Below are 14,104 nucleotides of genomic sequence, written 5' to 3'. Positions count from 1 at the left end.
TGCAATATACAGTATATACAGTTGCTAGTAATTTCTAGTGTTTCTAGTATTTGCCTCAACCAGTAACTCTACGTCTCGCCTATACCAACAACTGTTTACTTCCCAACTCTACCAGCAGCCCTGTTTACGTCCCGCCTCTAACAGCAACTCTGTTTGATCTGAAGAACCGTATCGCACTGCTACGGTGCACTCGGTAACAGAAGATATGCTTTCTCGTGTGTGGGACGAGTTTGGCTGCCGTTTAGATGTTTGCCGTGCAGCACAATTTAAGAGGGACATATTGAACATTTATAAATGTTTGAACAAATTTTAACCTTTCTTTTTGCATTGGCTAGTAAATTATTCATTTGGAATTTGTACTTAAATATATACGAATTTATTAAATTGGGTTCATCATTTCGAATAACCCTATTTTATATATTCCGGCATAATTCCATCGGTTTTTCAAAACTTTTCTCGAATGTCAATCGTAACTCTGAATGATGATTGCAATCGTCACATCATATTGTGATGGCAATCATGACTATGAATTACGCCATTATCGAATATGGAAAATTATATCAATCGCCAATGTGTATGATGATGTCAATCTGAACTCCGTATATGATGATGCAATCGACAATTAATGTGGATGATGATGTCAATCATCACTCTGAATAATGATATCAACAATCACTAAATTACAATGTCAGTTATCACCGAATGAATATTGTAGAACTAGGTAAGTGGCTATAATTGCAACGCTGGCGTAAATTCACATATAAAGAGGGATCATTCCTACCATCGACATCTAAAGCAGTTTTTTTCTGGTTGCAATGAAAAATTCTGTCTAGAATTTCGTCACTTCTGCATTAACAAAAATATGAACGTTGCTAAATGAATTGCATAACATAAAAGAAGGGCGTCAAAGCAGTTACTTGTTTTGCAGAAGGAATGAAAGAAAAGGTAATTGGGACGTTTATTGCAGGCACTCGTTATGCCTAACAACACGTTTTGCCTTAGAAATTTGCTTCTTCAGTTTCAAGATCGCTTATCGCCTTCGCTCCATACACTGAGTATAGATTTATAGAGTATAAATTTATGACAATGTTATGAAATATGCATAAAAATTCCAATGTATAAATATCCTACTAATAAAATTTTACAGAAAAAGAAAAATCAAGCATAGAAGATTACAACAGTTACGAGATTAGTGATACAAATGGAGGATACCCGTTGAGAGTGAGCCAGTTGACGATGTAGTCGTAGTAGTTGTCCATCCAGGCGATGTTGTTGGACGTGTTCTCGATGCTCTGATCAATGGCGTAGGTCGCCGTAGCTAGAGCGTCGATGTTATCGTTCTTGAATTGAATTAGCTGGGGAAAAAATCATGAATTCGATTAAAATAGTGTTTTATAGTTCCTATCTAAGAGCTAACTCTCTGTCGAAACTTTAGACTTCATAACTTATTGCAGTGAAAAACAATAGCGTAAATTTACAACTGAAAATTTGCTAGAAATTATATCAATAGAATTCGGTTCCATGAAAGAATTAATTTTGCTACATCAAAGGAAAAAAAATTTGTCCGAAGGATTGTTCGTAAACATGATCCAAACTAACCTGTCGAAGTTCTAGTTCTGTATTGAACTCGTTGGAAACAGAAGCCACCATATCCCCAATAGAAGAGGATCCCTGCAAGCTAAAATTTATCGAAAATTGAGTCAAATTATCTGCCTATATAAGCTTCGGTGAAATATACCGAAAAAATAAATAAATAAATGTTCCTGCCGAAATAATGCAAGTTTTAGGAAAGTACTTAAAAACTACACCAGAAACAGGAGTGCAATACTTTGCATGGAAAAATAAAAAGTTATAAGAGAATCCGGGAAAACGGTATCAGAAGAATAGTATATATATTTGAACTACACTACATGGACAAAAAATACTTGTAATAGGTTGAATACGTCAACGTCTCACTAGTCTGTAATGAGTGCGATGTTGTTCTGCAGATACTCCCAAGCGATGTCCCTGCCGATGTCGCTGGAAGCAACGTTATTGAAAGCTTGTACTGCATCTTGCCTTCTAATACCACTGTTCTCCGTAAATGCCATTTCCAAGTATCTAGCATTGAAAGATATTTGAGTGAAATTTCACAGAGTTATTGTAAGGATATCGTGGTTTACAAATTAGTGTTTCTTCACAGAAGTATATCTCAGAGTGCAATAATTCAGAATCAAGCTCAGTTTATTCAAGTTCATCTAAGAGCAACAACAATTTTGCAAGATTCCAAAAATTGTAGTAAATCATTGCTATGCATAGTGGAAAAATTTAGGAATATTATTAATCAATTATCGCAATATATACTAACTCAAATGACATGGAATGTGAATCAAATGTGAATCAATTCAATTCACAACACTTATGATAGAATTAGATTTTTTTTGGAATGAGCTGCATTACTAGTCGAATATGAGGATGCCAGTGCAATAGGGTTATTCGTTACTTTCCTTGCATACTCTTGTGGAATGATATTAATTTCGATAAGGATATTTAACTAGGCATTTAAATAATTTGTAAAGCCAAAGACATTTCGTTATGTCACATTCTCGCCCTGCCACTGGATTGTTATTTCCAACCTATTTACACAAGGACTTAAATACTTGTATGTCCATATTTATTTTTAAAATATGATCCAAAGATTTATCTCGTTGGAAATAATGCGTTAAATTCCTTAGAACAGATATCTACAATTTCCAGTCACAAACATTCAAAAATCGCCTATCTTGAACAGTTTTTATTCATGGTTACCATATATTCTTATTTAACCTTCTAAGAAACAATCTGCTCCTCAGGTGGACGAGATGACAATACACAATCATATACAATATGATTTTTCGAAATCGCGGCAAACGGAGCAGAGTGGTTGGCCAATAGTTTTCCAGCCATAAATTCTCAGCTGCTACTTATATGGTAGCTACGCTTATGTATGAGCGTGAATCCTGAGTTTATTTTTAGTTGAAAAATAATTGGGAACAACTCATGCTGAATCACCAGAAAATGGAACTAATTTTTTAACTGATCAATGGAAGCGTTAGCCAGTCCTGAAACGCTTTTAGATAGGTATGTAATGGCACAATTTTTAGTGCGCCATTCTTACCTCCCCTGTTGAAGTTCAATCAGTGTTTATTAATTTATGCAATCAGATATCGAAATATTCTAATAAAACTTTACCTCCATAGAATCCAAACTTCGCGTGTACACGACAGGGCATATAGCAATCTGTTCTGTTCGCTGGCGACGTTGGTGGCGAGGTATTGAGCCCAAGCGAAGTTCCACTCGGCCTCTCCGCCTTGAGCGATCGCGGTGCAGTACACGGTCGAGCGCAGGTTCGCCGAGATCAAACTACAATAAAAGAAAATATGAATTTCCTTCCGACTTCTTTGATAACGACGAATGCGCTAATTCTAATATGTTTACAAGATGTGTCAATAGAATGATTTTAAACTGTTTGATTAGAAATAACTTTTAAATTTTTACGTCTGGTCAGTGGGAGAAGACATCCACTGGTTGTAGAGCTCTACAGATCTCGTGACACAGTCTTCGTACTCCAGATGACAAGCCCAGTCGACGGCGAGAACGCGTTTCTTTTGCTCCAGTTGTGGATCATTGACGTCGTCAACAAATCCGACGCTATTGTAGAGTGGCACGAGCAAGTCCAGCAGGTAGCGCTAAATGCGGGGAAAATTTCTGGTAAGCTTTGTACCTGAATAAGCAATTTACACATGTGACAGTCGACGGCTGAGTTTGAGAAGAATTCTAGTTCTTGAATGCCATAAAGTGCGCATAGAATTCACTGAATATTAACGGATTTTGAAGACAATGCGTCTAAGTCATGAACGAAATGAACAATAAATCATAAGTCAATAATTTCAAGCAGATTCTCATGCATTATGTTAATCTAAATTGGCTGCGAAGCAAAAGTTAATGTTGACTGTCCTTAAAAACAGGATTTTATGAGAGGTGAAATATGAATATTTAAATGGACATGGAGTAAAATTTGACCCACCTTCAACTGGCCATAACCTGATCTGCGAGTAAACATCTCTTCTAAATACTCCAAGTTCACCAAAGCCGAGTCCCAGGGCACAAATTCATCCTCGAGCCTCAGATAAGAGCAGAGTCTAAGCGCAACATCGTACACGAGTTGTCTTGATCGAGCCAAATTCAGCGCATCGTCAACGAGCTGAGCGCGGCTCACGAGGTTGATTACGTTGGCATCGCTGCCAAGTTGACTGATCAGTAATTCCCAGTTATTTTGGTCGTAATTGACTCTGTAGAAACCGGTTTCTTGGAGATTGAAAAAGATCCATTGGTCATTAGGCAAACCGTTTATGGTGATGCTTTCTTCAGTGCTTGGGATCCAGTAAGTCGGCTGAGTTTGCGAGAAGTCCGGTGAGCTCTGAGTGGTGTAGGAAACTGGCACCCACCACTTGTAGTCGTGCGTGTCCGTCGAGTTAGGACTCTTGACTCGAAGAAAGCGTTCCTGAAGTAAGCCATGATAATCAAAAACCAATAATACATTATAATACAAATAATAATACATACATACAACAAATTTATAAGTCATAAACTTCACTAAAATTTTCATGTATGTTAATATAAATTAGCTGTGAAGCGAAAGTTGGAGTTGTCTGTCTTTGAATATAGGATATTAAGAGAGGTGAAATATGTATTTAAAAAGACATGTAGTAAAATTTTATCCACATTCAACTGGCCAAAGCCTGACCTGCTGGTAAAGATCTCTTCTATAAGTACGCCCATAACAATTTTCAGGGATTACCTCATTTATCATATTTGCAAAGAAAACTATCATTTCAAACTTCCGCAATAATTTGACTGTTGAACTTGAATTTATTGCTGAAATCGAAATAAACAAGAAATCATGGCTTAGTGTTTCATCTAGACTAGGGAATGAAATATCTCAACATCAATGTTAGGAAAAAAATTTGTTTGTTCGATTCTATTTCGTGCTTTTAGGCTATTATTCGAACACGACCAGAAGAAACGAATCAGATCATTCAACTAAGCACAGGTTATTTAAAATTTAAACGTAGTATTCCATAGATTTAATGCCATCCACGATTCTCTCCTTAAAATAATGACGTACTTGAGATAGAACGACAGCTCCATCCTCAGTTCTGGATACGTTGATGACAGGGTATCCCATTTGCAAGGTCCAGGTATCCATGATGATCTTGACTGTTAAATTGGTAGCCAGAGTGCCGTCAGCGTGAGCCTGTTGGGTCAAAGCTTCCCATAAATCGTCCTGTGCAGCGTTCCCGTACTGGCTGCAACCAGAAGAACAATTGACGAAATTTGAAAAAACAGATAATTGAATTTTTATTACTGTATTACATCAATTTTAAATTTTTTGAAAAACTCCAGCACTATCAGGACTTACAATATTCAACCAATAACACGAATAATAATAAAGATCTCTATATTAGTGCACTACAACACTAAGCTTCACTACTAATTGTGCAACACTAAGCTTATGAAAGTAATGGAGCAATTTATACTGAATTGCAAGGTCACGACTCATCATTTTTCAGGATTTTACCATCTATAGGCTTATGAAAAATAATTGCGTTATGAACATGTCACAATGACCCGGCAACAGGTTATCATTTGATACTTCCTTCAACGGAAAAAATATCCCATCGCTGTCAACGGTGCTAGGTCTTCTTGCACACGACAGAGCACGGGCGAATTACTACTAGCGAAACATTAACTAGAGAAAGCCCTGTCTTAAAAACAAGCTGTGGTTGAAATTATCGTCGATTTGAAGTTAATTACTTAGCGTTCAGGTAGCTAGTCAATCCACTCCGGAATGTGGGTTCCGTGAGGAAGCTGTTCATCATGCGGATGATCGATGCTCCTGTTTTTGGAAAGGAATATCATATTATAAATGTATTTCATAATTAGTGATAAAATACTCTAAAAAATAGTGATAAAATACTCTCAAACTCTAAATATGCTTACATTTTGATTCGGTGATGGATGTTGAAACGAGATTATGTTACGCGCGAAATCAGGAATGAATGAATAAAATTTTTTGGATATGAACGTTGCCAATTATGCTACCTTAATGTGAATCTTTCCCACCTTTAGAGTAAGCAATAGCGTCGTAAACTTGATAGATGTCCTCGGTTGTTTCGACTGGAACACTGACTGGGTGAGAGGATTCAAGCGAGTCCAAAACAAGAGCGTACTGAACATCGTATGTCACCATCATATCCAAGTACTTCCAGTCAGGCTCATACTGCCCAATTATTAACGTACACAATAATTAGGAACACGTTTTTGCACTAATAGCCTGGGCAGGATGACCCTTTCCTTTTAGTTCTCACTGTTGCGCAGTGTAGGTTATTTTTCAATGTTGAACGGTTTTCAGACATTAACACGTTTTCTTCGCACGACCCTTAATTTAAAACACTTTTACACCACTTAAATGCCAAATTTTTTTAATTACAAAAACACAATAACATAGAAAAAATACCGAAGATGTCTTAAATTTATTGCAAAGTGCGAGATAAGTTCACGATACGAATTTATCTTACCGAATCTGTGCCCAAATATTCGACATAGGAGGCGAATCCTTCGTTGAGCCATACGTCTGACCACCACTCCATGGTGACCAGGTCTCCGAACCACTGGTGCGCCAGCTCGTGCGCCACCACCGTGGCTACGCGCTCTCGGTCAGCGGCTGAGTTTAACTCTGGATCTGCTAGTAGAGCTGTTTCCCTGCGGTGAAACAAGTGCACACTTATTCTTTAGGTTTTTACGCGTATTGATCAGTCAAGTAAACTTTAATTAGTCATAAATTATAGTTCCAATAATTGCTCATAGGCCGGGCACGCTGTAGTTTCTGTATTATTTAATCATTGTAAACCTAACTGGAAAGAGATTTCTTCGATGCTCTATTAATTAATAAAAACTCTGAAATGATAGACTAACTAACAGCTAGCAGCCAATACCACTTGGCATAGCATAAATGGGATATGTACCATTTTATAATGACTTGATATATACTACCTCGATCAAGGCTGACAACTCAATTTTGTTCTGTCGCACATGTGGAGTTAAAAGAATAACCTGTAAGTGACGATTCCCCAGTTCTCCATCGCTCCAAAATAGAAATCAGGCAGAGCCACCATGTCTTGCTTTGGCAGAGGGAAGGGGATGCTGAAGTACTCCTCGTACCAGGTCAGAATTGCCGGACCAGCTCCGATTGCATACCAAGTTTGGTCGATAGCCTCTTCTCTAGTCCAAACTGCGATTTTCATTTCATTTTAACTAAGAAGGAAGTACCAACAGAAATATGCAAGATAGAAAATTCTAAATTGAACAATGATTTAAATTTCTTCATGCAACAAAATTTTGCTTTTCGTGCTATTAATATAATATACAAACTAAAGTTACCTACGTAAACTATTGAGAAAATATTGCAACATCTTTTCTGAAAAGAAATCAAATTCAAATGGCACCGATCTCCGAAACATAACGTAGGCCAAGCAAGTTTAAGTATCAAATGATCGTAGTTGGGTAAAAAAATACAAAGTGAATGGCTTTTTACAAGCTTATCCAGCCGCATTTAATTAGTGTGACATCGCTTGCATCATACAAAGGAGTTGATTTTGAATTATGAGAAAAAGCTATGCGCACAGCGAGTCTGTTTGACTGGAAAGAGATGGAATTCCAATGTTTATTTGGCTCACCTCTGAAGAGAACGTGGTCGTTAAACGTAGAATTTACGAAAGTAAAATCCGAAATGACTATTGCCACCAGATAGGTTGACATAGGCAGGCTTCTGGCAAACTGGTCCCAGACCCAATCGTCGCTCCCCGCTCTGTCGAAAATATTACACATATTTCTGTTGATGCCATGAGCCTGAGAACTGGTCAAGCATGAAATTCATATATATGAAATGCCTCAATATGAACTCGATTAGTTAATATTTTACATTTTATACCAATATTAGAAAAGTAATTCATGAATGCAATTGAAAAATATCTACGATGGGAGTATAACACGCACATGGGGGTGGTTTCCACTAGAGGCATGTTGGAGATGGAGGTCATGTTGGTCTGTCTTGCGACGTGGATTTCAAATGTAGCTTTCAGTTCGGGTTCATCAAAGCAAGGGAATGCGCGTCTTGCATCAATAGCAGCAAATTGCGTCGCCGCAAGAAGGCTGATGAGAAACGGAATTTCTGTGATGCAATGCAATAGAATAGTGTGCGAATCAGTCGTATTACATACATACATGTCAACGTTTGAATAAGACTTTTTTGTCCACTTTAGTGGGAACTTAGCGAAGCAATGGTCAAAATCACAGTCTCATTCGCATGGTACTATAAATCTGTCATTACAACAGAGGGTCTCATCGTTAAAATACTTATTCCTTACACTTCACTCCCATCATCCCTCTTGTATTGTGAGCGATAAAAGCCGACAAGCTGATCGTTGAGGTATCCTTCGTACTCCATGAGGAGGAGGTACTGCCGGCCAGCTGTCAGAGGCTCTGCCAGAGTCGCGGTGTAGAAGTCGCGGTCTGCGTCGTAGCTGTGCTCCACGATTGGGATGGGTTGACCGTTCGGTTTGTCACCCAAGTACAGCTACGGGTTATATGTAAAGGATCAGGTTAATGTTGATATATAGGGAAAAACAGTGAAAATGGCTTTACAATAGTAAATGTAATGTCTGGATTTTTGCGCATGATTATTATCACTGATGGAGTTGTTTTAATAACTTTAATCAATGAAATGGAGGCTAATGAGCGTAATTTAAAATTCTTGAGGCAAATTTTCTAATTCATCATTTCAAACATTGCTTGCCGTAGGAAATTTGTTTTAATTGAAAACTTTCATCCCATTGACAACGCAATATGAAAGGTTCGAGCATTAATTAAGCTTTTTCCCCAATTCCAGTTAGTGTTAATTGCCCGGACTATATTGTCTAATAGGTTTTAATGATAAAATTTGCACACAGCCATTTAATAGATATTAACAATGAACACATAAAGTCCCAGTAAACTGCTAAATGCTCCAATTATAGAGTAAAACGTCAGCTCCTTGCAGCACTAAACCTACCTCGACCGTCTCGTTCTTGGTGACGATGTCTTTGATGTGCAGTGTGATGTTGCTCGTCTCTTCCACGGCCTCCATCAAAATTTCAACGTATCCAAAAATCGTAAAGTTGCCGTTAATTAGCGGTTGTAGTCGCAGAACGTAACTTAGATGAAAAAATATGATATAAATTCAACTCACCAATTACACTTTTCATAAAGATTTACAACGATGTGGCAGCTGAGACAATCGGAAAAACAATTAACTTCCTAAGACTTTTTCATACATTGTTTGAATCTGAATAGATTAACAATACCCTTTAATATTTTTTTTTCAAATCCTTGTTGGTAACAAGCCTAGAAATTTTCGAGTAGAGATCGAAGCGCCCTTCAGCGAAATAAAATCCCCGCATCAAAAATCCCTACATACCTTTTGCAATGTCATGCTGCCCACCTGCCTAGGAATGAAAATTTCAGATCGAGATACTTACCCAATAAGTATCGTTTAAGATCAGAGTACTCCGACACGATAAGTATTGTGGATTTGCAAAATTAATAACCATAATGTATTTACGGTGCTCTTCAAAAAATTACTCTTCCAGCTAATCGAGAAAAATATGCGAAGTGAAATTGATGCGCATTTTCACTGCAGAATCACAATCGTCAGTATTGGTGAGCAAGAGAAATTTCTTTGGAACATCGCCTAAAGATATTTTTAATTCGCTATTATCCACCTGATGGGCCTTATGGACGTTGGGAGTTTGATGTCTGTCGTCTTCAACGATGACTTAGTCGTCAATTCACTCACACATGAAACCTACGAAAAAATAAAAATTATGTTATGGTAGGCAACTGAAATTTCGTTTTTATGTAGAAATCTGCACATGAAAAATAGCATTGTCCAATCGGAATAGAATTATAATTGATCTGCTAGCTAGATAGCGCCGATGCTGAATTTTAAAGTTCCTTAAAGATTTTGTAAGCACTTTTATTCATCCAAATAGGAGGAAGTCCTTTGTATACACACGCTCCCAGAGCGCTCACATGAGCGCATCAAACCAAAAGACTATCCATAAATGTACCTTCGACAATTCATTTTATTTATGAAATTGTTGCAAATCTTACCGTAAAAATAACGAGGAATAAAGTGAAGACCATAAATAGATCTTTGCTCGCCATCTTGTTCTGTATAATCGACAATAGGAATAAGGTGCAGTATATTAAGCGCGCCAAATAATAAAAAAAATTTAAAATGCGTTAAATGCAGTATATTTAACGCCAAATAATAATTTGTATTCTTTAGGACTTCCAATAAATTTTATTGCACTCAAAGATGAAATTGCCCACTACTTCGATATGAAAACTGAATGACGAATAATGGAATACAAAATAAGGAGCCTCACATTGATTGCAATCCTTATGCCAAAAATTTCAATACCCATAACTGTATTTTGGGCAAAAGGAAAATTGTAATTCAAGAAAAAAACATGAAATGTACGAAATTTTATCTGTGATTTGCATAAAATCTTCTTGAAGAAACTTATTAATCAATAAAATGCATTCTTCTTTTATACTTGCAATACAGTAACGGTAATTAATTTATAACCGATTACTAGTCTAGTCTAAACAGCACTGCTATATGATAGCGGCAATTACACGACGTATTAATGACTATAATGAAAACTAATATCAAATAACATTAAAACACATAATACAATTAAAATAAACATAAAAAAATTAAAGTGGTTGGAAACGCAGAAAACGGCATCGCCGACTGAACTTCAGAGCAAGACTGATGAGTTGTAATAATTTTTACTCGGTTTTTGCATCTTTTATAAGCAGTCTAATCGGATTGTGCAATTTACTTGGAGCTGTCAACTGATACAGCCGCAGAAGGTATCTTCCCATACAATCTTGCGCACTGTGGGGAAAAACAAGACCAGAGATTCTTTCTTATTATAAAATTGATCATGCGGTCCATAATTGCTGAAGACTTCTGGAAATTGCTGAAGATTTTGACTAGCAAATCAAAAACTATGAAACCAATGCCTTTTTGACTGTAAAACCAGCCTAAATATTGCATCCCGAACTTCACGGAGGCCCTACTTCAAATTTATCTTCGCAACGTTTGATTATGCGTGGTTGTACGTGTAAATTTTTGCGTTATGTAGTCATTGAACATCGTAATTATAGGTGAAGAAGAATATTTTGGCCAGCCTGAAAATTTATTAACCAAGATTTGAGAACACACGAGTGTCCGCAAATACTATAGGTTGCTAAAGTTAGGTGTGCGCAAGGCATTGAAATGGATGGCACTCCGCGCAACATTCTAAGTACGTACACGATGTTTCGGGCTGGTAACTTTCCTCGTTACCGCACACTAATCAGAAATATAAAATCTTTCAACAATTTTCACGAATCGGTTAGCTGAATCTTTTTGCTGATTTTTCATGAATCGGTTTGCTGAAGATCATATCATTATCATGATTTTATTCGTACATGTTCAAAAGCTTTTGAAAGTGTGAAATTCTTATATCATTGATGATTATAATTGCCGTACCAACAGGCAGTAATAAAGAAAAGCGTGATGCAGCGTCCAATCTTGAAAACTCTCATTTCTAAGTAAGCAATATCAAACTCAAGAAAAAAGTTTGAGAAATGATTTCACAGAGCATCTTGTTTTTTCGATGTACATATTTGAAAAATTTATGACATACAGTATAAATCACAGCAGACCTTTCTTTCACGCCAGTTATGATTATTCTTCTGTTTTCCTTGATCATGAATAAGTGGCAACTTTATAGCTTTCATTTCTTTAGGGTGGACCAGTGGTTAGAGTTCAGCTAGAGTACCAAGATTAGAGCAGAGAGGCGCAGGTTCGATCCCAGCTCTGTGCGTCAGTTTCTGGTCAGAATCGGCAAGGAGGCCGGGCGGTTATATAAGCAAAGAAAATTTGAAGCAGTGAGTTGCAATTTCAAGCCCGCAACATGTCGTGGATGTTCTGCAAAGTTAAGAATCGGCGACAGGCCTGCGGCCTAATAAACGCTGAAAAAGCTATATTATTATATTATAATATTTAAAAAATGCAGGTATTGCAGTTTAAATTAAGAAGCAAGTTGCTGACAAGCAAGAAATTCGCTTGTCATCAGCTTTCACCTGTGTAGGCAATTTTCCTATAAATGATCGTATAAATCAACCGAACGGATTAATCGAACGTATTATTCACCACACAAAAAGATTAAAAAGTTTTCTGTTCCGAAATATTGATAAATAAATTTATTCAAGTTAATCATATTATCATGTTAAACTAATCAAGAAGGCCTAGTAAAGCCATTCCTCTATCATTATTACGTGGCTGGACAGCTTCCGGCAGAGACAACGCAGTTAAATCAGCGACTTTTTATTTGACCTGCGTTACACTCTCTCTATCAAACATAGGCGTAATAATTTTACGTCATCTCTATCAAACATAGGCGTAACTAAATAATAAAATAAGGCGCCTGATACCTTGCAGGACGGTCACGGCTGAATCCACCAGCAGACCAAAAAACGCACTAACCTTTCCTGTCCGATCAATAATCAGAATTAGATACAAATCTTAAAGCAAATAACAGCTCTGCCTGCATTAATTTCCTAACGAGTACATCACCGGGCTTTGTGACGGAGACACGTGGGTTGGTCGACTTTGTAGTGAATCGAAATTATATCTCGCACTGTCTCTTATTGAAAATGGCGTAATTAATTTTATTAAACCTTCAAACTCGTTGATCATTAATCTCTTTAACTATATGTAACATATTTAATTACCTTGAACTCCCCTACTTATTTCGGAACTCATCAATTTCACTATTAAATAATTTAATAAATATTCAGTCAGGAATTTTTATCAATTCTCTAGCACTAAGAATAATCGTGTAATTTTCGAATATCAAAAATTCAATTAACGACATAAATTCTTTTACATATTAATAAAGTGATGCAAAAAATTGTGAATTCTGTTAGAAGGCGCGATCTAGCAACATGAGCCAATCACACGTTAGCGTCATTTTCCTGGGCATCGTCGCTGTGTAAACATCTGCTGGTGGAAAGCTGCCAAGTTCTGCTCATGAGTTCGATTCGTATAATGTAATAAAATATTTCACAGCGTAACTGTCAAAAACTGAAGTTTCGCTTACTCTCAATATTATTTTAATATTGTTTTATGCTATTTGTCATGTCGATGTTATACTACGTCATGTCTTAACTCTAATCACCAATCCTTGTCTGTTGTTGGTCGGCGTCATCATTCTCCAACCCATCAATAAACATCGTACTTCATAGTCTTTACTCCAACCTAACTAATATCATATTCGTCTAATTAATTAGGGAAGAGGGACGGCTGCGGTAAAATCCAAAATCTCCAACCACAATTAGAAACATATCTTCTTCAACTTCTCTGTGACTTGCTACGCCGTAGTTAGGGTCGTAGTGAAACCTTGTGTTGGCGTCTCCTCGATGGGCTGGGCTGGTGCAGACTCTCGACTTTCAGTGGAGTCAAATTCCGGAACTGGAGATCCGAAAAAAGGCTAAGTCGATACGATTATGGAACGTGGACTGCCGAGTAGTTCTCTCGCCATTCATTGATCAACGCAAGTCGTCTAGAAGAGCGTAGTTTATTTGAATTCGGTCACGTTGTAGCTTCCGGGCCGTTATTTCTGCTTTGCGTCGTCTCCACTCTTCGCGGTTGTCTTTTTAAATCCGGTAGATAAATCTTGTCGTTCTATTGAATAGTGAAGCTGCCGTACAACCAACCGTACTTCCGCGCCGAAAACACGCTACTCGTCACCTCACAATACGCCGGCCGCCCTCTCAACTGGATAGCTTGCTCGAGACACCCGCTAGACGGCTAGAGACTTGACGGCTAGAGACTTGAATCTCGTATTTGGTAGTAGTAAAAAAATTGTTTGTATGCAAATGTCAACAAAATGGAGGTTGGTTTAAATATGTATTTAATGCCGAT

At 37.3% G+C, this 14,104-nt stretch overlaps 1 protein-coding gene across 1 annotated transcript; it reads right to left on the bottom strand.

The window, feature by feature from the left end:
- Positions 1–1,006: 1,006 nt before the first annotated feature.
- On the bottom strand, positions 1,007–10,366 carry LOC108676267 (aminopeptidase N). Its single transcript, XM_018164324.2, has 17 exons — positions 10,231–10,366; positions 9,840–9,922; positions 9,131–9,272; positions 8,448–8,656; positions 8,077–8,232; positions 7,758–7,888; positions 7,135–7,312; positions 6,600–6,783; positions 6,145–6,301; positions 5,836–5,917; positions 5,147–5,327; positions 4,046–4,522; positions 3,517–3,707; positions 3,211–3,381; positions 1,957–2,100; positions 1,600–1,678; positions 1,007–1,355 (listed from the first exon to the last, which is right to left on the bottom strand). The coding sequence occupies exons 1-17, from the start codon at positions 10,282–10,284 to the stop codon at positions 1,182–1,184; spliced, it is 2,793 nt and encodes a 930-aa protein (XP_018019813.1). The 5' UTR covers positions 10,285–10,366; the 3' UTR covers positions 1,007–1,181.
- Between the last annotated feature and the right edge of the window lie 3,738 nt (positions 10,367–14,104).

Source organism: Hyalella azteca, unplaced genomic scaffold, assembly GCF_000764305.2.
Source record: "Hyalella azteca isolate HAZT.00-mixed unplaced genomic scaffold, Hazt_2.0.2 contig1994, whole genome shotgun sequence".
NCBI classification, from domain to species: Eukaryota; Metazoa; Arthropoda; class Malacostraca; order Amphipoda; family Hyalellidae; genus Hyalella; species Hyalella azteca.
This window is presented reverse-complemented; position numbering and strand designations above follow the sequence as displayed.